The 24,096-nt window shown below is 45.3% G+C and overlaps 2 protein-coding genes and 1 long non-coding RNA gene across 3 annotated transcripts in view; 1 reads left to right on the top strand and 2 right to left on the bottom strand.

Moving 5' to 3' along the window:
* The first annotated feature begins 461 nt into the window (after nucleotides 1–461).
* Nucleotides 462–24,096, top strand: part of Lpo (lactoperoxidase) — a 24,861-nt gene continuing 1,226 nt past the window's right edge. Inside the window, exons 1-11 of the mRNA XM_046420424.2 lie at nucleotides 462–707; nucleotides 5,865–5,942; nucleotides 7,783–7,870; nucleotides 10,715–10,875; nucleotides 11,384–11,501; nucleotides 11,874–12,003; nucleotides 12,706–12,912; nucleotides 14,113–14,437; nucleotides 16,229–16,389; nucleotides 22,229–22,481; nucleotides 23,346–23,519. Coding sequence (XP_046276380.1) covers nucleotides 5,867–5,942; nucleotides 7,783–7,870; nucleotides 10,715–10,875; nucleotides 11,384–11,501; nucleotides 11,874–12,003; nucleotides 12,706–12,912; nucleotides 14,113–14,437; nucleotides 16,229–16,389; nucleotides 22,229–22,481; nucleotides 23,346–23,519 — 1,693 coding nt within the window. The 5' untranslated portion in view covers nucleotides 462–707; nucleotides 5,865–5,866. The remainder of the gene's footprint in view (nucleotides 708–5,864; nucleotides 5,943–7,782; nucleotides 7,871–10,714; nucleotides 10,876–11,383; nucleotides 11,502–11,873; nucleotides 12,004–12,705; nucleotides 12,913–14,112; nucleotides 14,438–16,228; nucleotides 16,390–22,228; nucleotides 22,482–23,345; nucleotides 23,520–24,096) is intronic.
* Nucleotides 8,605–11,050, bottom strand: LOC124076483 (uncharacterized). Its single transcript, XR_009224559.1, has 4 exons — nucleotides 10,647–11,050; nucleotides 10,505–10,531; nucleotides 9,715–9,768; nucleotides 8,605–8,938 (listed from the first exon to the last, which is right to left on the bottom strand). It is a non-coding gene; the product is annotated as an uncharacterized LOC124076483 (long non-coding RNA).
* Nucleotides 20,566–24,096, bottom strand: part of Mpo (myeloperoxidase) — a 16,325-nt gene continuing 12,794 nt past the window's right edge. Inside the window, exon 14 of the mRNA XM_046420426.2 lies at nucleotides 20,566–23,617. The gene's annotated coding sequence lies outside the window, so the exon portion shown is untranslated. The remainder of the gene's footprint in view (nucleotides 23,618–24,096) is intronic.

The following is a 24,096-nucleotide window of genomic DNA, read 5'->3' as shown; positions in this document are numbered from 1 at the left end:
AATCTAAACATCCATTGATTTTACTACTAGCAAACTGAAGACATCAAAAGGTGAAGTGATTTGTTCAGAGCCATATGGTGACAAAGGTAGGAACTGAAATCCACCAGCCTGATGACAACCCTAGGTCTCTTTTCACCTCGACAGACAGTGGCTTCCTCCAAAATATCAGCTGTCTACCATTTTGACCATCAAAAGTTTAATGTTTTTTAATCACTTTAAATCCCCAGAACTAAATCCATTGATTGTACAATAGATTGGATGAAAGGCAAAGGAGGAATCAAAAAGCAGTAAAAAAAAAAAAAAAATGAATGGGAAAAGAGTGCCATTTAATTATTTGCAATTTAAAGAATTATTCGGAACCTTAGGGGTTAAGAGACGAGTATGCTCCGTCTTGGAGTTTTGCCTTCCATGACTACACCAGGTATATTTAAACTGGAAAATGGGAAGAAGAGGAGTTGCTTCACTCAGAGTCAACAATATTGTACCAGCCAATCCTTACCATTTCTGCAGTTTCCTCGTGCACCTGCCTGGAGTCACAAGGGTGTTTCCTGTCCAACCTGAGCGTCTCCTTCAAGCCACCTCAGCCCCTCAAAATCTTTCCTTCTGGGCCTTTCCCAGAAATAAATTCCTGCAAGAAAGTATAAAAGACCAGCTCCTCAGAGCACAGCAACTCTCCTGGCTGCCACAGGAGGCCAAGGCACTGGCAGGTAAGACCTGTTCACATTAATCTTTCCTGATTTCTGCAAAGCTGCTGGTGAAATTTCCTAAAGACTTTTCAGAAAGCTTAGTGCAGAATTTAGATCTGTCTTCCTGGGGGTTTTGTGTGTGTGCGCGCCAGATTTGGCTATCGTCCCTGTTTGGTGTGAGAGAAAATGTGTCTAAATCTTCTACAGAGCAAGGAAGTTTTTCTGCTCCTGAAAACTAAGTCATAGAATCATAAACTCTCAGGGCTAGAAGGTACCGTATACCTCCTAGAACCCATCCTGCTTAGGAACTGAGGCTTAAGATTGGTATGCAGGATCACCCAGAAAGTTGGGGGGATAGTAACAGAATGGTGGTCCATGTGGTGTCCTTGAGATAAGTGTAAAATAGTATGACCCTTCGCTATAGTGAAAATTCCGCAATGTTTTAAGGGGCTCCCTAAACCAGGGCTTGCAGACCTTCATATCTTCTACAGCATCTCTTGCCTGCAATCTGCAGCAGATCTGAACATCTAATTATCCCTGAATAGTCCCTAGTGCCTTAAATGACCTTAAATGATCAGGTGCAGGACCTGTGGCAGTGCTAGTTGGGATTCACTTTTGGAGACTGGATGATTAAGCCATATTGTTTTTTATGCAATCAGATGCATGTAACCAGCACTTTCAGCAGAAGTAGAAGATTATTTCTGCTCTACAGGGCTTGATGAGAGCCATTGATCTATAGAAGGAAAACAAATTCAAACTCAAATTCAGTTTCTTCTACTATACTCTGACAACATGTTTCTGGCACCAGGTGTGTGTGAGTTTTCTCCACTGACCAAGCAGACAGTGCAGTAGTAGTGGACATCAGCTGTATACCCTTTAATCCCATTCATATCTGACACTGTATACCTGGAGATAGCATCAGATCTCACAGGTTGAAAGCTCAGCCCCAGGACCGCACCCCTAGCTGCTCCATGTGCCAACAACAAGCCTATAAATCAGTTCCAACAGCACCTTCTCCAGGTTTGATTAATTTGCTAAAATTGTTCACAAAACTCAGGGAAACAATCATTTATGTTTAACCAATTTATGATAAAATCAGTTCCCACAGCACCTTCTTCGGGTTTGATTAATTTGCTAAAGTTGTTCACAAAACTCAGGGAAACAATCATTTATGTTTAACCAATTTATGATAAAATATATTGGACAGGATACAGATGAAGAGGTGCAATAGGGCAAGAAATAAGGAAAGAAACATGGAATTTCCATGCCCTCTCAGGGCAAACTACCTTCCAGAAACCTCCATAGGTTCAACTACTAGAAACTTTCTGAATTCTGTCCTTTTGGGTTTTTTTAATGGATATTTATTAGATAAGCATATCAGAAGCCCAGACAACCATATAGATCTAATGCTGATAGGCTGAGTGGGTAAACCCAGCAAGCCTGTCCAGATTCTTCTTGACCTCTCTGGGCAGCATTCCACCCTCCCAAACATGGGACAGGACCCCTTCTGACATGGGACTGTTATCTATCAGACAAAGCAGGTTGGAGAATTTTATTATCACAAGCTCTAAGACAAAAAAGGCAGGAGATCAGAGCTTCTGTGACTTGCCTTGGGGGGAAAAAAAAGTTCTAGTATGTTCTCATATGTTCTAATAAGTTCTATATGGCCTAACCTAGGAAGGGCATTTTGAGCCAGGAAGTATGGATGAAAACCAAAAAGCATGCATCATATCACAGCTATCTCCTCTTCAGCCTCCTCTTGATTCTGGAGCTGCTCAAAGGATCAAATAGAGTGTTTTGCGGGGAAAGGGCAAGTTGGTATTTTTTGGCTTTCCTGTTGCTCATTTACCACCTTCAACAGAGTTATAACCCTTCATGAAAAAGAATCCCACCAGTTCCTTCCCTTCTCGGGCCTTCCTCAAGTCTTTTTGGTGAATGCTCAGTAGTGTGGGAGCCAAACTCTCAAAAGGCATGGTTCTCAGAGTGTGTTCTACAGACCAGCAGCTTCCCCTGGGAGCTTGCTAATGTGCATTTACCAAGATCCCCAGGTGATTCTGAGGTACACTAGGGTGTGATAAGCCTGCTAAGAGAACACACCACTGTCTCCCTTGGTAATGTCCAGATGGAAGACTTCTCTGCTCTGTCATTCATTCAGCACCAACCTGGCCCCTATTATGTACCCACACTATGCTTAGGCACTGGAAAAGGAAACACACATGATATTGCTCTAAGGAGCTATGGGCTGATAGGGGCACAGGCATGAAAACAGTAGTGTAAGAGAAAGTACCAGGAGGTGCGGAAACAAGTATGACCTTGTTTGGAGAATTTGGTAAACTTCACAGAGGCATTTGGTGTGGGTTTTAAAGAATGATCAGAGTTTATGAGGCATGGAGGACATTGCATAAGTCAAGTCATGGGATTGTGGACCAACTTGACGTTTGAGGGGCAGAGACTGGGGCACTAGAAAGGCTGCAGGCTTTGGCAAAAACCCAGGGACTTGAGAAAAGCTTTCTGCCTTGACCGTGAGGATAAGAATGTGATCCAAACATCACAGAAGCCTCTTGTTGGCCTTGTATACTCTGAAACCCTGTGGCCCCTGCCCTTTGCCCTGCTTGGTTTTGGCTGCTGACAGTGTCTTTCCATAATTTTTCCTGCATACCCATCTTTCAGTGGCACGATCCCAAATTGCCTGGTTCTGCTTTCTGTTCCACACCCTTCCTTCATACCAATCAGGAACATGGCCAAAACACAGAAAATTATTCAGCTTTGACCTCGAATTCCTCCCTCCCTAATTTTCCAGTGAGGAAAGCATGAAAAATGTCTCAAAGAAAAGGAGTGGAGAAATAAGTATCTCAATTTTGTTTCCTGCTCAGATTTCTCAAATTTCATCTTTCAACTGTGATTATTTTTTTTCTTCCTCAGTCTCTAATGAGGCCATTTTTCATAGTTTGATGTTTTAATCATAATTCGTGTCCTTTAGTCACTCAAAGAGTAATATAACAAATGCTCACGTGACCATCAGTCCTTGTTCAGTGATATGGTGGTTGCCAGAGACTGGAGTGGGGACAGATGGGGAGTTGGTTTCAATGAGTAGAGTTTCAGTTTTGCAGAATGAAAAGGTTCTAGCCACGTGCAAGGATGCACACCTGTAATCCCAGCTACTCTGGAATGCTGAGGCAGGAGGATTGCAAGTTCAAGGTTAGCCAGGACAACTTAGCAAAACTGTCTCAAATTAAAATTGTAAAAGGCTGGGATGAAGCTCAGTGGTTGAACACTTACCTAGCAAGCATGAGGCATCGGGTTCAATCCAGTATCATAATAAGTAAGTAAGTAAATAAATAAATATTCTAGAGCTCTGAACTGTCCTGAGTGGGTAAGATAGTAAATTTTATGCTGTGTGATTCTTTTTAAATAATTTAATGTCAGAAATATTTTTTAAATTTTTAATTGTAGATGGACACAATACCCTTTATTTTATTTATTTATTTTTATGTGGTGCTGAGGATGGAACCCAGTGTCTCACATGTGCTAGACAAGTGCTCTGCCACTGAGCCACAACCACAGCCCTGCTGTGTGGTGTGTGTGTTTTAATCATACCTTTTTTCTTCTGAAAGCCAACCAAACCTTTTACTTCCAAACCACCATCTTTGTTTGCCTAAAAGGGCAGATTTCTGTTGACTCAGCGAACCCTCAAGTGGTCCTCCCACCCACAAAGAAAGGGAAACAGGGAGAGAAGGTCATAGAGTCAGCTTTTCCAACTCAGGGCCATACACATCTAAAGACAAGAGCCCACTGAGGGGTTGGTTGGAGAATTCACCCTGAGGGGTGGGGGGAGTTCTTGGCCAGAGAGGTATTTTCTCCTATCTTGCCTTCTTTCTAAAGTTTGTTTACAAAAAAATATATTCAACAAATAAAGATCACTCAGGGGTTGGGGAGACAAGGGCAGAGGGGAAGATTGAGGTATGTGAAGGAGGCCAAAATTACATGGTCCAGGGACATGGTTCTCCTTCTCTGGTCCAGGCTGGCCCACAGGCAGGCGCTTTGGGGAGTGTCTGGGAGGTGGGCTGGGCTGCTCTGAGGCAAAGCTTCAGAACTGCAGGGAGCTTTGCACAGATATGGAGGGGGTGGCCCATCTGAGGTTGTTCTCCTGGACAGTTTCTGGAGTCCAACCAGGGAACACCATGATGAAGAGAAAAGCCAGACTCTCTTGTGAAGGCTGAGGATCCTGTCAAGAGCCTGGTATATTGACACCATATCCCATCTGCACACCATGGCACCCTCCACCCCAGGGTGCAGCCAGAATCTCCTCAAAAGACCTTTTAGGTCAATTTCACTCAGCCCAATGAAGGCCCTCATTAGAAGACAAGGCTGCCCAGGGCTAGGGATACAGCTGGGGATGTAGCTCAGTGACAGAGTGCTTGCCTAGCTTATAGTCCTGGCTTCGATCCCCAGCACTGAAAAAAAAAAAAAAGAAAGAAAAAGAAAAAGTTTGTCAAATTTTTACTCTGGTGCTTTAGGTTCAGATTTAAATGTCATGATGAAGGGGTTAGTTCAGGAACTAGAATCTCTCCAAGAAGCCTGGGACACAGCTGTGGGCTCAGGGGACCCTTCCCATCAAATTGACTCTTTGCAGGAGGAGAAAGCCCTGTGGGGTTTCTGAAGAGGGGCATGGAGTGTTTGCCTCTTAGGCACACCTCTCTGGTGCTATACCAGAGGAAACTAACTGGAAGGAAAGAAAATGTCCTAGAGGGAAGGAGAGAGCTCTCTAGGAGGTTTGTAACAACATTTCTCATATAGGATCAAGCACAAAACAGGTATAGGATCTCAAATCACAGATGTCGGGGCAGAATCAGACATCCTGGATCACTCGGTCTCACCCTTTACTGGGCAGGTCAGGGGCCCAGAGATGTTTAAGTAACTGGGCAAGATCACAGATCAAATGTAGAACTACAACTCAGGGCCTTAAGTCTGAATCCCACCGTGGCCTCTTTCATCTCTCTCAGTAACTACAATGAGCCTGTGTCTACAATAGATGCTTTAATGAGTTCGTGTGGTTCTCTCTTTCCTGTTCCCATGATAGGGTGTCTGGTGTTCCCCAGAGCTTTCTCTCCTTTCTGCAGTTCGGTCCCCACCACTAGAGCTCCAGAGAGACTCACTATATTCCTGAATCTCTTTTAGTGATGAGGGTCCTTCTCTGGCTCCCAGCCTTCCTGACTTTCCTGATCTTGCTCCAGGCTGCAGCATCTAACACAAGTGGTAAGTGCCACATTGTATTTGTTTCCTGGGGCTGCTGTAACACAGCAGCAAACATGGGTGACTGAGGACAACAGAAATTTATACTCTTACAATCCAGGAGGCTGGAAATTCAAAATCAAGGTGATGGCAAGGTCATGCTCCCTCTAAAGAGTCTAAAGGAGGATTCTAGCTTGCCTCTCACAGCTTCCAGTGGCTCTAGGCATCCTTGATGTCCTCCAGTCACAGCTGCATGACTCCAGTCTCTGCCTCAGCCTTCTCATGGCCTGCTCTGTGTGTCCACTTCTTTACTCACAAAACCCACCAGTTGCTGGATTTAGGGTTCACCTTTTTTCCAGTTTGACCTCATTTTATATCTGCAAAGATTATTTGCAAACGTAAGATCACATTCTGAGGTTCCAAGTGGCCATGAGTTTTGGACGGATCTTCAATCCACCATATTCTCCTTGTTCAGAGAATGGACACTACCCCTTACACTCAGACCCCAAAAGGAATGAAAACAAGGAATCCTGCCTCTACCTTCATGCCATTCCCTTCCCTACTTCAAAGTCTTGGTGATCAGTTAATTTTTGTTGTTGTTGTTGTTGTTCTAAGAATTGAACCCAGGGGTATTTTACCACTGAGACACATCCCCAGCCCTTTTATTTTTTCTTTTGAGATAGGGTCTCACTAAGTTGCTTAGGGCCTCACTAAATTGCTGAGGCTAGCTTTGAAATTGCAATACTCCTGCCTCCACCTCTCAAGTCCCTGGGATTACTGTGTGTGCTGAGAAACTGATGTGACTCCATTTTTGAAAATAAATAAATAACAGCAGCTTCTAGCTCAAGGCCTGTCCTAAGGAAGAGGGTGTGACCCTTGTTCTGGGAAAAACCCACAGAGTACTCCTAAGCACATACCCATCCTGCTGAGTTATTTGTCTGTAAATAACAAGAGAGCTCTGCCTGTTCCAGGTGTCCCTGACTCAGTAAGGCTAGGTGAGGACTCAGAGCAACCCCCCTAGCCACCTCCAATCAGCATGAGACAGGGAAAATACCTGGGATGCCAGATGACCCCCAAGTAGTTTATGGTGGTTGATAACATGTTGTGAAACCATGTAGTTTAGCACGTACACCCCTCGTGGCCTAAACCAATCAGTTCAAAGGAATCCCCGTCTTGTACTAACCAATCACCCCTACCCAACTTGTTCCCCCCAGTGAATGTGCTAATCAATGTTAAGAGTTGTTGTTTGACTTTCCCACGGTATGGAATGATTTGCTGTGTGATGTTGTGATGCATAGAGTATCCCCCCAAACCTGTAAGATCTCACTGGATAAAGGACTGGGACTCACTCCCTGGGACCGCTGTGTCAGAAACGGTTGTGAGTCCAGGCTCGAGCTTGCAATAAAGACTCTTGTGTGATTGCATTGGATTCGGCTCCCAGAGGTCTACTGGGGTCCCACAAATCTGGCATTACAGTGCCACCATGTCAGCTCAGTCAATTTTTTGACAGACTTATTTAATGGTCCATGGGACCATCACCCCAGGAGCCAGAAAAAAATCCACCTAGCCTGGGAGCCCAAGACAACTTGGGTGGTTACACCAGATACTCAATAATCTCATCACTGGGTGTTCAAGAAGAATTTGGAAGAGTAATTTTGACATCTTGTTGAAGATTAGAGAGTACTCATCCCATTCTGTGCTTCCATCCTTTAAAGGGTCTTCTCAAAGTTTCTTAGTCTTGGTCTTCTGACTGCTCAGATTTGATTGGTGGAGATAATGACTGAGAAAGAGGGAGACAGAAGCGAGAGGTTCTCCAGTGAGTGGTATCTGATGCTCTGCTTCTTCCTTCCTCCCCACCCCCAAGCTCAGTTCAACAGCACTGCTTCCATCTCTGATGCTGTGAGTCAGGTCAAGGTCCAAGTCAACAAGGCCTTCCTGGATTCCCGAACCAGGTATGTGTATGAGATGCATATGTGTACTTCCCCTCAAGGTTTCCTGGTAACAACCAGCGTATCTAGGTCAGCTCTGACAAGCCAGTGAGCCAAAGCAATTATAAAGCTTGTCCTTCCGCCTGCCCCTCACCCCCAAGTAGGTGTCTGTTGAGAGCCACAGCCTAAGGGGCCCCAGCAAACTTCCAGCTGCCGGCTGATGATTGGCTCACAGCGGCCCCAGCAACATCTAGCTGATTGGCTCCTCTGCGGTGATGCTCATTGGGCTGTTTCCCTGCCCTTTCAGACCACAGAGCTGCTCATTGGGGGACTTTTTTGGCTCCGCCCACATGACCCAGCCAATCCACCTCAAGAGCAGGAGGATTGTGGGAGGTGGAGAGAGGCTTGTGTTGGAGAGAGAGGCTTGTGTTGGAGAGAGAGGCTTGTGGAAAGCCGGTGGTGGCAGTTGGGGCTCTGAGGGTTTTTCCTGAGAGGCTGTTTTGTTTGGCGTGTGTGGTTCTAAAAATAAAGTTAGTTTCTTTTGACTAGTGGCTCCTGATTGTGCCCAGCCAGACTGCAGCAGGTGTCAAGGAGGAACAATAGCTCCCATCTCCTAAAATCCTCAGCCTCTAAGGTATCTTGAAGGGACATCTCATCTAGTCCTATAGAGACTTCCTTCTGTGTGGCCTAAGTGCTACCCTCTGGGACTGCTCTTGGGTCATGTGTGCTCATCTCAGAAAGACTCCAAGTAGAAGGTCTTTTTGTTGCTTTGTTTTATTTGCAGTACTGAAGATAGAATCCAGGAGCAGTCTACCTCTGAGCTACATCCCCAATGCTTTTCATTTTACTTTGAGACAGGGTCTTGCTAAATTGCCCAGGTGGGCCTCTAACTTGCAGTCCTCCTGCCTCAGCCTCCTGAGTAGCTGGGATTATAAGCACGTGCCACCATGCCTGGCTAGAGCCACTGGGCCTAGCCAGAAGATCTTCATTCATTTAATGAATATGGACTAATTTGGGTCAGGTTCCCCAGGAGCAGAACCAAGGCCTGGATTTGCTTGTAGGTAATTCTGAAGGGGAGGTCTCTCAGGGAGGCTGCAATGAAAAGAGAAGGGAAGAGAAGTAAAAGGAAGAAGTTAAGTGAGGATGTGGGTTCAGGTCTGACTTCAGCGTGACCCACAGGGAAACCTGGAGTATAAGGTGTACCCCAAAGCCTGTCCCAGCTTGGAGAATAGGAGCAAGGCTTTTGCCTACTCACATCATGCAGGTGTGGCTGCAGGCTAGGGGCTACAGGGAGGTACTGGAACATACTCGTGTTACTCCTGGGGACCTCCAGCCAGGGAGCTCCAGTGGCTCAGAAAAAAGTGCCCAACGAGGTCACAGGGTCAGCTATTAGTGGCTGCACTGACAATAACTAGGGAAAGAACACACTCAAGAGAGCCTGGGATCCCCCAGGGCACCAGCACAATCAGCCACCCTCCACCCATGAAGGAACTGAGACTCATGACATATACAAGGCAGACCGGGTTCCTGCACTCAGGACACCCACATTCCATTGAGAGCTAACAAGAGAAAAAGAGGGACCATGCACCCAGCAGAAATACCCTTATTCTTTCCTCTTAATCTGTCCCTAATACTATATCTAGGGCTTCTCTCCTCCTTGCCCTTGAAGGAACTCTGAAGCAGTCCCATAACTCTTTGGGTGACTTTTTGATGATGAAATGTTTTCTAGTCACTTCTGGTCCCAGAACAGTACCATTTCAGGAATTAAAAGGTCAGCATGAGACAAAGCCCCAGGCTGCTCACTTCCCTCAGCCCACAATCCCTTGGGGAGGGAGCTCAGTGACCTTCTCCCTCTTTCCTGGACTTACCCTCTTCCTCCTCCTTGGCGGCTGAGCTGGGGGAAGGGAGGGCAAGTTCACAATCTAAAAATCAATGTGAAGATTCCTTAGAAAACTTGGAATGGAACCACCATTTGACCCAGCTATCCCATTCCTCGGTCTATACCCAAAAGACTTAAAATCAGTATACTATAGTAATAGCCACAACAGTGTTTACAGCAGCTCAATTCACAATAGCTAAACTGTGGAACCAACCTAGGTGCCCTTCAATAGATGAATGGATAAAGAAACTGTGGCATAAATATACAATGGAATATTACTCAGTATTTAAAAAGAATAAAATTATGGCATTTGCAGATAAATGGATGGAGTTGGAGAATATCATGCTAAGCAAAGTAATCCAATCCCAAAAAACAAAGGCCGAATGTTCTCTATGATAAGTGGATGCTGACCCATAATGGGAGAGGGGCGCATAGAAAAAATGGAGGAACTTTGATTGGGCAAAGGGGAGGGAGGGTTGGGGCTGGGGCATGGGGGCAGGAAAGATGGTGGAATGAGATGGACATCATTACCCAAGGTACATGTATGACTGCGCATATGGAGCAATGCTACATTGTGTACAACCAGAAAAATGAAAAGTTGTGCTGCAGCTGTTTACAATGAATCAAAATGCATTCTGCTGTCATATACACCTAATTAAAAACAAGGGGTTCCTCAAGTCTATGTCATAGGTCCTAGGTAGTTTTCAGGCCAGCCCAGTGCTACCCTCTGGGACTGCTCTCATCCATTTCCCCACCTTCCCTCAGAGCTTGACACATACCTAAAGACCACAGTAGCTTCCTCCTCTCTGAAGAGGTTTTCCAGAGGTGTTAGAAGAAAAATAAAGAAAAGATCCTAAGAGCACAGAATATTTGTCTCCTATGTGCTGCCCACACCCGGGGGGCTCCTCCCTGTGCACACACCATCTCCATGCTCCTCCAATGGGCCACCAACTTCCTTCTACATGATCCCCTGTTGCTCTCCATTGTAGGCTGAAGTCCTCCCTGAGCTCTGAGACTCCCACCACCCGACATCTCTCACAGTACCTCAAGCAAGCCAAAGGCCGAACCCGAGTAGCTATTCGCAGTGGGCAGGTGTGGGAGGAGTCCTTAAAGAGACTGAGACAGGAGTCGTCCTTGACCAACGTCACAGGTACAAAAAACTCACTAGCCCTCTGGGGTCAGGAGGAATCATCTCCCCACAGAAAATAGCAGAGGCTGCCAAGAGTTGCACTTCCTGCTAGAAGCTGGCATTCCTTTCCCCCTGAGAGCTATAGGCCAGACTGGCAGAGCGAGGAGGTGCTTAGAGGACAGCTAGACCACTGCTGTTTTTGCAGATGAATGAACTCAGACCTACCAAGGTCACATTGCCAGCTCCTAATGAGAGGGTGTGGGCGATCTTTGTATAATACCATCTGTGAGGCCTCTACTTAGAGGAAGTGCTAAGGTCAATAAACACAGGCTCCCTGTTCCAAACCCCGGTGTCACCACTTCTGTCAGTGGAGGCAACATTTAAGCCTCCTGTGTCAGGTGGATTTACTGGTATTATCTAGCAAGTGATGAGATCTCTATCTTGTTCTGGGTAACAGGGAGCTGACACCCTGTTTCCTGCCTCAGAATGGAAAAAGAACCCTGTCCCTTTGGTGTCCCTTCTGTTTTAGGCTCCAGCCTGAATTTGACTTTGCTCTCTTGGGAGGTGGGCTGTGAAGCCCCTGCTCCTGTAGAGAAATGCGACATGGACAGTCCTTACCGCACCATCATGGGAGACTGTAACAACAGGTGACTGGGCGGGGGTGGGTGTGGGGGACAGAGCCTTCCAACCACCACGCCCAGCCCACCTGCCCAGCCCCGCCAAGCCAGGCAGAACTCCCACTGCCTTGTCCTTCTGGATCCTTCTAAAGATTGCATGTCTCCAGTGAGCCACGGTATCCCTCGGGAAGTGTCCCCTTTCACCAGGTCATAGGAGGACCGCACCTTGGGGGTGGGGATTCAGGGCCCCACATTTAAGAGGCATCTCCTCGGAGTCCCCTTTTTGGGTCAGAGCTCCCGGCTTCGTCCCCATCGGGGTAGTGCGTCCTGGAACCCCAGGCCTCAGGGACTCAGTGCTACAGAACCGAAGGCCAGGGCTGAGACCGTTTTTCTGGGTTCCAGGAGGAAGCCAGCGCTGGGCGCCGCCAACAGGGCCCTGGCTCGCTGGCTGCCCGCCGAGTACCAGGACGGGCTTTCCCTGCCCTACGGGTGGACGCCGGGGAGGACGCGGAACGGCTTCCCGCTCCCGCTGGTGAGCGCCGACGGGCAGGGTGGGGCGCGCCCTCGAGGATGCGGGTGAAGGATGGGAGTCGGAGGGGGACCGATGCACCCCCTCAAACACGCAAGGGAAACGAAAAGAAATAGGTGGGAGGCTAGAGGGATGCGCGGCGGAGTCACCAGTAGAGATGATTTGGGTTGTTCCCCAAAATGTCACTAGAGGGCAGCAGAGCCTGGGGTCCAGCCACGTGATGGTCACGTCCCAGCTGCCACAGGCCAGATACCCTGGGGTCTCCAGGCAGATGGCTTCCCTGCCCCATCCTGCTCCTGCCTACCCTGCCCCAGCCCCTGGGGTGCATCAGCTGTCATTTGCCTGGGGGGTCCTATCTCTTGGCCTCAACTGAGTTGGCAGCACCTCCCCAGAGCCCCGGTCCTACGCCCAGACACCTGGCCCCTCTGTGGCACTTACTTCAGAGGCAGCCTGCTTTTGTTTCCCCTCTCAGTAGTGGAGAAAGCACTGACCTTGTGCATGGTCAAGGGATACAGACCTGGATTCAGCACCATGCCTGCCAGGACCTGAGAGCATTGACTTCACCTCTCTAGGATTTACTCTCCTTATTTACAAAGTGGACTAATGCTACCCACCTCACAAGCTCACTGTGCTCAATAAATTGACTCTGAATCCTCAAAGCACTTTTTCCTTCAATCTGCCCTCCCTTTCTCTCTGCATCTGTAGGCCCGGGAGGTATCCAATCAGATTGCTGGTTATCTGAACGAGGATGGTGTTCTGGACCAAAACAGGTCCCTGCTCTTCATGCAGTGGGGTCAAGTTGTGGACCACGATCTGGACTTTGCCCCTGATACAGAGATGGGGAGTAGCGAGTACTCCAAAACCCAGTGTGATGAGTACTGTATCCAGGGAGACAACTGCTTCCCCATCATGGTAAGCCCCAGCAGGTGAACGTCCTTCACAAGCCCCGTACTGACCCCATGTAACAGACATTCCCAGCCTAACGGCCAGGGTCTCATGATGGATCTTGGATGCTGATTTAATAGCTTTCCAAGCCTCCCTCATGCATTCATTTATTCAGTAATTAGACATTAACCGTCTACCCTGTGCCAGACAATGCACCAAGCACTGGGATTTGAAGGTGAATAAGACACTGTTCCTGCTCTCAAGGACAAAGGCCCAGTGTGGGAAATGGACAAGTAAACTACTAATTGCAAAATTGGGAAGCTGGGTGGGGGGTTATATCCCCTACCCAACAGCATCAGTATCACCTGAGGGTTTATTAGAAATGCAAAATCTCAAGGCTCCTCCAAACACTGGAAAATAGATTCTACATTTTCCCAACATCCCAGGAGGTTCATCCTGTATTTAAAGTTAGTGGAATCCTGAAGGATGATTTTATCTCCCAGAAAGAACTGAAACTTGATGTATGAGTCAGTGAGCAGCAAGGATTGGTGACAATGTCCAGCAGACAGGGAGACGAGCTTGTAATGGTGTCCTTTCTTCTTATTTGTGGGCTTTGCAGTTAGAGTGTTATTTATTCACTCAGACAACAAATCAAGGCTCCATGCTGTGGTATAAAGGACAGGAGCTGTGGAATGAGGTCAATCTGGATCTGAATTTCACATCTTTCCCTTCCAGTTTGTAAGTGCCTAGGCAAGTTACTTAACCTTTCTGAGTCTCACTTTTCTTATGCATAAAAAGGATCTGAATGGTCTACTTTATGAGAACTGAAGTGAGATAAAGTATGCCTAATGCCTGGCATCTGGTAGGTCCAGAATAAACAAAGGGTTACTTTTGTTGGTAGTAATTGTTAACAAAACCCTTTCCCATCTCATGTGCTGCTTCCCTGTCTAGGGATTCCAGGACATCCTTCCCACCAGAAATTCAGAGCCCTTGCTGTGAAATAATGAATTATTGCTCTCAGCTCTTTACACAACAGGATGTAATGAACTTCATGACATGTTGGGCCAGGGATGTGAAAAGTCCCTGAGGAGACATCTGGGGTCAGTGTCTGGCACCAGGGTTCCAGGAGGGTACCATCACATCTTTGCATCCAGTCTAACCCTAGGGAGAGGTTGTCAGTCTAGTGTGCTGTTCCTGCTTAGTCACCCACTCCCAATGTCTCTGCAGTTCCCACCCAATGACCCCAAGTTGGAGACTCAAGGGAAGTGCATGCCTTTCTTCCGAGCCGGGTTCATCTGCCCCACTCCGCCCTACCAGTCACTAGCCCGAGAGCAAATCAATGCTCTAACCTCCTTTCTGGATGCCAGCTTCGTGTATGGCTCTGAGCCAAGCCTGGCCAGTAATCTGCGCAACCTCAGTAGCCCCGTGGGCCTCATGGCTGTCAACGAGGAGTTCTCAGACCACGGGCTACCCTACCTGCCCTTTGTCACCAAGAAGCCTAGCCCCTGCGAGTTAATCAACAAGACAGCCGGCGTGCCCTGCTTCCTGGCAGGTGAGTCTAGGCTGGGAAGAGAATGATGGGCCTGTGGACAAGGGATTATCCAGGGAAGCTTTACCACTGCTCCCTTCTCAACATCCTTTTGGGAAAATGCACAAGAAGGCACCAATGTCTGTGGCACTGATCCAGGACTGGCAGAGGGGCCCAGATGGAAAAAAAAAATCTAGGAACATGTGTTCACTGTATAACAAGTACGAAAGTCCAGAAAAGCATAAACAAAATCCATATAATTCCACCACCTACCAACAATCATTAATATTTTAATGCCAATCATTCCAGTTTTTTCTCTCACATAGTTCTGCATCGTTCTATGTGTCACACTATAAATTATGCTCTAGGGGCTGGGGATGTGGCTCAAGCGGTAGCGCGCTCACCTGGCATGCATGCGGCCCGGGTTTGATCCTCAGCACCACATACAAACAAAGATGTTGTGTCTGCCGAAAACTAAAAAAATAAATATTAAAAAATTCTCTCTCTCTCTTTAAAAAAAACAATTTAAAAAAAAATTTAAAAAAAATAAATAAATTATGCTCTATAATCTGATGTCTTCACCTAACATATCCCACATCATTATCTGTTCTTCTACAACATGATTTTTAATGGCTGCCTGATATTCTGTGGTATATCTTAACCAAAAAAAAATTTTTTTTTTTTTGGATCCTCTTTGGAGGCGATTCTAGTTTCTCTTTGTTTTCTTAGTGTTTAGGTAGTGAACAGTCTTGTTGATGAATCTTTGGTCTCATCTTTAATACATTTATTAAGGCATTTTCCTCAATGAGAAAGTTCTAGATTAAGAAGAACCTTAGCCCAAACCTACCACTCCATACAATCTGTGCACAACCAGAGCCCTCCTGATTCTGTTCTTTCCAGGAGTTCATGCTCTCCTGGTCCTCTGTGTCTCTGGCTTCTGGAAACATACCCTCCAGAATTTACTCTCCCAGGACAAACCTCTGGCCACCCTAACAAAGCAGTAGGCCAAGGACTTTTGGTAGATCTTTTTAATTGTGTGCCCACATACACCCAACACCAATCCAGACATGGAACCAAGTGCTTTCCTGTTTTTCATAAAAATAGCCACTAATGCCAAGCATTAGCAAATTTAAGAGGCCTTTCTTTTTTTTAATATTTATTTTCTGGTATATATGGACACAACACAATGCCTTTATTTTTACGTGGTGCTGAGGATCGAACCTGGGTCCCACCCGTGTAGGCGAGCGCTCTACTGATGAGCCACAATCCCAGCCCCTTAACAGGCCTTTCTTAAGCCTAAAGAACACAGGGAGAAATCCCCTGGTGAGACACCTGATCTTCACCATTTTGACTGTCTCCCCCTCCTTGCTTCTCTCCTTCTCCCCAAAAGGCCCCATCTCCAGATTCTTCTCCCTCTATTACCCAGAGGAATTCAGCCTTACCCAGGCTCCTGCCCTCAAACCTGCTTTCATAAAATTTTCAAAGATACTCTGCAAAGTAAAAAGCCCCTAGCTTTGTTTATTTGAACTGCCCTTCTTGGAAAGTTGGGTAATAATTTATAAAAAAATTTCCCACCTAAATTATGAGACTGAGGCTCAGAAATGTCAAGTAATCTGCCCAAGATCACCCAGCTAAAGAATATGTGTATAGAATTCAGATGCAAAGCTATGATTCCACCTTCTCCTATCCCTCTCCACCTGGCTTCCCTTGGATGGAGGGCCCCCAGGAGAGCACCTTGGGGCACTATCATATCTTCGTGCTGGTCACCGAGTTCTGCTCAGGGAGAACCTATCTTCCTGCCTTCTGGGCTTTCAGGAGATGCCCGAGCCTCAGAGCAGATCCTGCTGGCCACTTCCCATACCCTGTTTCTTCGAGAGCACAACCGGCTGGCCAGGGAACTGAAGACACTCAACCCTCAATGGGATGGAGAGAAGCTGTACCAGGAAGCCCGAAAAATCCTGGGAGCCTTCATGCAGGTACAGAGGTGCAGGAACCCACTGCCAGGCACCCGGTTCCTGCTCCAGGCTCTGTCCTCTGCTCACTGTGGTACCCCAAGCCACCTCTGCTGTTCTCCACACCTCCCTGCCCCTTCCTCTCCACTACTGCTTCTCTTCCATTGTCTTGCTCTTTAAAATCCTCCCCCTTTTGTTTCTTCAGCTTCTCTGTCCCAAAATGAAACCCTGGGTTCAGAGTGTCAGAGAGTTGTTCATACCTTGGTGCCTCAGCATGCCTGCCCTGGTGCCAGCATTGGGACTGTAGGCACCATTCTTCTTGGGACTGCTATAGAGCAGTGACTTGGACTCTTTTGATTTGATTCTCTTCCTTTTTAATTGTCTACACCTAACCCACGTGTCATGGGCACACTCAGCTGGTATTGCAGATTTGATCATCTAACTAGAAAGACTTGGAATGATGGGTTGATATTTACCCTATATAAACTTTTTAAACATTTTACTTTCAAATAATTATAGCTTCTTGAGAAGTTGCAAAGCAAGCCAACAAACCAACAAAAATGTACAGAGAGGTCCATGTGCCCTTAACCCAGCCTCTCCCAGTGCTGACATCTTACATAGCCATGGTACAGTAGCAAAACCAGGAAGTTAACATTGTTCAGGTTTTACTAGTCATAAATGGAATCGTGTGTGTGTGTGTGTGTGTGTGTGTGTGTGTGTGAAGCTCCATGCAATTTTAGCACAGGTATAGCTTTATGTGACTACTGCCACAATAAAGATACTGCACCATCTCATGCTACTCCTTTAGAACTATCTCCACCCTCACCCCTATGTCCCTAACCCCAGCAAAATTCTAATCTATCCTCCATCTCAATAATTATGCTATTTCACAAATTTTATATAAATGGAATGATGCAGTATATATCCTTTTGAGATAGGCTTTTTTATTTAGCATAATTTCTGTGAAGTTCATTCTAATGGTTGTGCATATCAATAGCTCTTCCTTCTGCATGGTGTGTATTACCACCATTTTTTTAATATTTATTTTTTAGGTTTAATTGGACACAATATCATTATTTTACATTTTTGTGGTGCTGAGGATCAAACCCAGTGCCTCATGCCTGCTAGGCAAGCGCTATACCACTGAGCCACAACCCCAGCCCCACCACCATTTTTTTTTTAACCATTCAGCTATTGAAGGATATCTAGATAGCTTCCAGTTTAAGGTTACTATGAATGAAGCTGCTATGAACATTCATGTATAAGTTTCTGTGTGAAACTAAGTTTTTTTTTTTTTTTTTGAGGGAATATATGCCTGAGATTACCATTACTGGGTCATATGGTAAGTCCATTTTTGCCTTTAAAAGGAACTGCCAAACTATTTTCCAGACTGGCTGTACCATTTTACATTCCCACCAGCAATGTATGCATGATCCAGTTTCTCTGCATCCTGCTCAACATTTGATATCCTTATTATCTTTTATTCTACCCTTACTGATAGGTCTGTAGTGATATCTCTTTGTGGTTTTAATTTGCATTTCTTTATTGGCTAGTGGTGTTAAACATATTTTCATGTGCTTGTTTGCCATTTGTATAGCCTCTTCAATGTTCTGTTCATGTATTCTTGGGCTGTTGTCTTTTAATGTTGAGTTTTGAGAGTTTTCTCTATATATTCTATACACGAGTCCTTTGTCAGACATATGACTTGCAAGTATTTTTTCTTCCACCTGCGCGGTAATTTGTTTGGTTTGGTTTTGGTTTTATTGAGAGGGGTTTCATCCTCTTAACAGGTCTTTTGCAGACCAAACTTTTAATTTTAAATTGAATGAGGCTCATTTTTGTCAGTTTTTCTTCTTATGGATTGTGCTTATGGTAGCAAATGTCAGAATGCTTTCCTTTTACTTGACCCACTTTTTAAGTTTAATTCTTCTTAAGTATTTTCTCTATATAGATTTAGCACAACCTCATATAGAGCTTCAGTCATAAAATATTATTAAAGAAACCTATAGGATAGAAAATAATTGATTATGTTTACTTTTTTTTTTTTTTTTTGCCATTGTGTATTGTGTGATTGTGAAGTCTAAACTCAGGGCCTTATGCATGCTAGACAAGTGCTCTACCACTGAGCTACATCCCCAGCCCTTGTTATTTTTTATTTGAGATGGGGTCTCACTAGGTTGCTTATATCCTGGCTAAGATGCTGAGGCTGGCTTCGAACCTGTGATCCTCCTGCCTCAGGCTCCCAAGCCTCTTGGATTACAGACATGCACCACCACACCCAGCTTTGTAGCCATTCTTTAAGGGTAAATGGACTAGCAGTAAATTCTCTTAGCTTTCCTCTATTTGAGAATGTCTTTATTTTCCTCTTGTTCCAGAGGAACAGTTTCACCAGATGTTAGATTTGGGGTTGACAATTCTTTTCTTTCGGCACATAAAAAATGTTCCACTTCATTCTGACCTCTGTGGTTTCAGATGAGAATTTTGCTATTATATGAATTGATATTTCTTTTTAGGTAATGTGTCGCTTCTCTTTGACAGTTTTTAAAACTTTTTCTGTGTGTTTAGTTTTCATAAGTCTAATTGTCGTGTGTCTTGGAGTGAACTTCTTTTTGGTTTATCTTGTTTTGGGTTCATTCCTCTTCTTGTATGTGTAAATGTATGTCCTTCACCAATTTGGAGAAAATTTCAGGCATTTTTTTTCTTAAATCCTTTTTCAGTTTCACTCCCTTTCTCCTCTGCTTCTGGGACTCCACTGATATGAAGGTTAGATAGTTTGTTATTGTCCTACAGAACCAGTGACTCTGTCTTGCTGGAGGTTTATTTATTTTTTTCCTTTTTTTAATCAGTGTATTTTCTCTCTGATGTGCAGATTGAGTAAATTCTACTAATCTGTCTTCATTTCTATTCTTGGTTATGTCCACTCTACTATTATTGAGTCTATTCAAGTATTTTGGATTTTTTTTTTCAGGTAGTATGTTTTCAGTCCCATCATTTCATTCTATTTCATCTTCTGCTTTTTGCTGAGATATTCTGTCCTTCGTTTCTTTTCTTGAGGAGAATCGATAATTAGTTATTGAGACATTTTTAAAGTGGCTGCTTTAAAAATCTTTATCAGATAATTCCAACATTCATGTCGCTAGAGGCATCAGTTGATTGTCTTTGCTCACCAGTGTGGTTTTCCTGGTTCTTGGTGTTATGAATGACTTTCAGTTGTATCTTAAGGCATTTTGGCTTTTCTATTAGGAGACGCTTGATCCTGTTTAAAATCTGTTTTAGGGGCTGGAGTTGTGGCTCAGCAGTAGAGTGCTTGCTTAGCACATGTGAGGCCCTGGGTTCGATCCTCAGCACCACATAAAAATAAATAATATAAAGGTATTGTGTCCACCTACAATTTAAAAAATATATATATTTTTTTAAAAATCTGTTTTAGCATGCAGGTACCTTGTTTAGGTTTAGCACGTAGGTTCTGATCTACTTTCGTTTTAGTTCCAGTGACAGCTTAGTTTCTTGAGCCCTTCCTATGCTGATCTGGTCTGCTTCATTCTTCTGGTGCTTCTGAGCTCCCCACTTAGCCCCAGCTGGTCCTGTCTACAGTGCAAGAAGGTTCTTTCCTGGCTGTCAGCCGTTGCTAAGCAACCTTCTGGGGAAGCAGAAGCCACAAACTTGGGTATCCCTGGTGAAAATCAAAGGTAAAGAGCAAAGGGACACAGTGTTCACTGCTGCCACGGCTGCAGGCTGATCAGACCACCCGCCAGCCTGGATTGTGGATGGAAGGCTGGGATGGCAGGGCTTCCCCAGGACTCAAGGTGTGAAGCGGGGACTGCGGCTTTCCTCTGAGTCTGTACTGGCTCTCCCCCATCCTAGTGCTTTAGAAGGAGACAGGAGGCTTTTCTTGGCTTCTCTCTACCTGTTCCTGTTCTCCAACAGCCTCTTCTGCTCCCAGTCTGTGGGTATGACATTCCTCAAGTCCTGAGGTTCCCAACCAGTCCATCTTCTTTTTTGTCAGCTTTTAGAGCCCTCTTACTATTGCCTGATGAATAATTTCCAGGGTTTTTAATTATATTCAATGGAGCAGAGTAAGGTAAAATGAGTCTATTCCACTCTAAAACCAGACGTCTCATGCACCTATTTTTTTGTTATCAAAGAGATCTATTCTCATATTTAAAAAAAAAAAAAAAAGAAAAGAAACAGGACCCAAAATCATGCTGCTGGAGATGTTTGTAGGAAATCATCCAAGAGAATAAAAAAAATGTCTGCCTAAAGATTGCATGAGTTAAATATTGTATTAGTTTGCTAGGGTTGCCACTAGAGTGTCAATATTTTAGGATGGCTTATACAACAGAATTTTCTCACAGTTCTGGAGGCCAAGTTCAAGATCAAGGTGTTGGCAAGTCTGGTTTCTCCTCAGATCTTTCTCCTTAGCTTATAGTCATCTTTCCCCCATGTCCTCTCTTGGTCTTTTCTCTGTTCATTCTCATTCCTGTTCTGCCTCTCTGTCTCCCTCTCTCCCTCTTTATAGGGATACCAGCCCTACTGGATTAGGGTGCCATCCTTATGACCTCAGTTTCCTCCTTAAAGACTCCACCTTCAAATATGCACACATTGGAAGCTTTGACATATGGATGAGCAGGGGACACAAGTTCATCCATAACAAGGCTTTTGGGCCTACAAGAAAACAACTCAGTCTAGTTCAGATGTTCAGTTAGGTTCAACCCCATCCAAGTGTCAAATGGAAGATGAGAAAGGTTTCTCCTGGGACCCCCATAGTCAGTAGAGTGGTTAGAGCCTCATCCAGGGTTGAATCAGACGATGGAAATCATCTGGAAGTAGGACAACTACTCTTGCTAGCTCCCTCCTCCCTGCTCCTCTCTCTACTTCTCCACTCTCAATGCAGATGGGTTTTCTCTGCTTTCCAGCAGATGGTAAAAAAAATAACCACCCATGTGATCTCATCCGTCCTCTCAAATTAAGCACCATCTGAAATAGCTATATCCAGAACCTAAATTCTTGAGACAGAATCATACCAGCTTGTTCTGGAGCCACAGATGGGCCAGTCACTGTGGCCAGAGGCAGGGCTCTGTCTCCTGCATCCTCTACAGCCTGGGGAGCAGAGTGCCTGCTGGATGGATGATATCCCCACAGGCTAAGCCATGGACAGACTGGAAGCCAACCTGAGGGTAAATCTCAATGAATGCATTAGAATATTGCACACATTTAAAATAATTGTGAAAGCTAGGTCGAAATGTGGAAAATGTTAATTGACAAAGAGGAAATGCTCTCTAGGAGTAAAACTGTGTCAAAATATGCATCATATAAACAAAGAAAGAAAGGATAAATATTGAGTTGTTTTTTTTTTTTTTTTTTTTGTAGTAATTCATTGTATTTGAGTAAAACCAAACCAGGAATCAGCCTCTCTATGGTGCAGCACTTCTTTCAAAACTGGGGATGGAATGAAGTTCCCTTGGTGGTCCCTGACTCATTTCTGTGGTTCATCATCCCTCTTACGCTGGCCTGTGAGGAAAAGTTTAATAATATGACATTGTTACATTTAAATGACATATAGGCACTGCCACTTTCGCACCAAGGTCATAAACTTAGAGCAAAGATGCATAGAGAGTATATATCAAATGCCAAATTCAAATGACTGATTTGCCTATATGGAAACAAATCATGTGAGATCACAGAAAGAATGTCATGTTTGATTAACAATGTCTGCCACGGTCATAGGAATTGAAACAAGGTACAAAGGCTGTTTGCCACCCTTGACTGCTCATGCCCCTTGGTGGCAGCTCCTCTTCAGCCTCCCTCTGTAGAGACTTAAGCCTTCTCACATTCTTTCTTCCTAATTTGCCTCTCCCTCTAGATTATCACCTTTAGGGACTACCTACCCATCGTGTTAGGTGCTGAGATGCAGAAGTGGATCCCCCCATACCAAGGCTACAATGAATCTGTAGATCCCCGAATTTCCAACGTCTTTACATTTGCGTTCCGCTTTGGTCATTTGGAGATCCCCCCTACTGTGTCCCGCCTGGATGAGAATTATCAGCCATGGGGTCCAGAACCGGAACTCCCCCTGCACACGCTCTTCTTCAACACCTGGAGGATGGTCAAAGATGGTATGTCCAATCAGGAAAGTGCCCTCCCTCTCCTGACTCCCCCTCGTTGCAGCTTGCTGTTAGGGACACCTGGCCTGGAAGTCAGATTGCAAGCACTTCCTGTGGGGCCTTGGGCAAGTGAATTCATCTTAACTGAGCCTCATTTTCTTTGTTTGTAAAATAGGGACAATAATAGTACCCATCTCGTGAGGATATCCAAAAAGTTAAAGGAAATAGATGTGTAGAGAACCCTAAAATGATTCCTAACACACAAAAGGTTATCAGTTATTCCTTTCCTCCTTCTAACTTGTAAGCTGCCTGGGATTTCCTTACCTCTTCTCTATGACCTAGGGCTTCTCTGCCCTCTGAAGACAGAGTTCATGGTCTTCTCAAATAGCTCTTCTCTGCTCTCTTCTAGAACCTTCCACCCCATGAGGTGCCAGAGGTTACATGCAACTGTCCTTTACCCCTGTCTGTTCTGTGCTGAAACTAGCTTAGTAAGGGCCTAGCAAGCCAGGGCCATTTATTAAAGATGTGCACCCCCCTCCCCCACCCCCATCTTCCCGTGCTGCAGTGTTCTTCAGGGCAATATATGGAAAGAGAAGGAGCTGACCCGATGAACTAGAACTTGAAAACAGTCTTGATATTTATATTCATGCCACCGTCCCATGAATGGCCCTTCCTACCACCCCAGGAGTGGGCAATCTGGACTCCCCTTTCCCTGAGCTCACCTGTGTTGTCTTCTTCTCTTACTGTTTCCAGCCAGGGATGTTTAGTTGGCCCTATTTTAGACAGGTAATTTGTCTGGTGGAGGGAGGGGCTGGCTGTGGGAGACGTCCTCTTCCTCTTCCATCCTAAGGATGACCTCTGGGTCTCCCTTTGCAGGTGGAATTGATCCTCTGGTTCGGGGCCTGCTGGCCAAGAAGGCCAAGTTGATGAATCAGAATAAAATGATGACAGGAGAAGTACGCAACAAGCTCTTCCAGCCGACACACACCATCCATGGCTTCGACCTGGCTGCCATCAACATCCAGCGCTGCCGGGACCATGGGCAGCCTGGTAAGTGGGCCAAGGGTCTGGCCCAGCCTGGAGCACTTGTAGCTACTTTCTAGGGTCCCTGGAGATTCTCCTCTGTAACCCTGAGCATCTGATCGATTCTGAAACAGAAGGCAGGCCAGTTTTTTAAAACCCATGTTGCTCATCCCTGAAATGGAATCTTTCATTTTCCCTAATGCAGAGACAGGAGCACATACCTGATACCATCTTGGAGTTCCTCTGCTGTAAAGGAGATCAACAACTAACTTGTAAATGAGCTTAGAATCCCAGAAAACATTAAGAAAACAATAGAGAGAAGCCAATGACCACTGGAACTTTTTTTGATACCCATAATGGCAATTTAATGTAGTTAAGAATCAAACTGCCCAAGTTCAAATCCCAGCTGTGCCATTTACTAGTTCTGGGCCATTTCTCTCCTTCAGTTTACACATTTGTACAGTGCTTAGCTTAGGGCCTGGACCCATAGCAATCACCAGGGAAGCTGCTAGTTATTCCCCAACTGCAGTGCCACACACAGAAAACCACAGCTCACTACTTTCCCTGTCCCAAAGACTGTGAGTCTAGACTTTGGAGGCTTAGG

Source organism: Marmota monax, unplaced genomic scaffold, assembly GCF_021218885.2.
Source record: "Marmota monax isolate L192 unplaced genomic scaffold, Marmota_monax_Labrador192_F-V1.1 WCK01_AAM20220418_F8-fsc00064, whole genome shotgun sequence".
Taxonomy (NCBI): domain Eukaryota; kingdom Metazoa; phylum Chordata; class Mammalia; order Rodentia; family Sciuridae; genus Marmota; species Marmota monax.
This window is presented reverse-complemented; position numbering and strand designations above follow the sequence as displayed.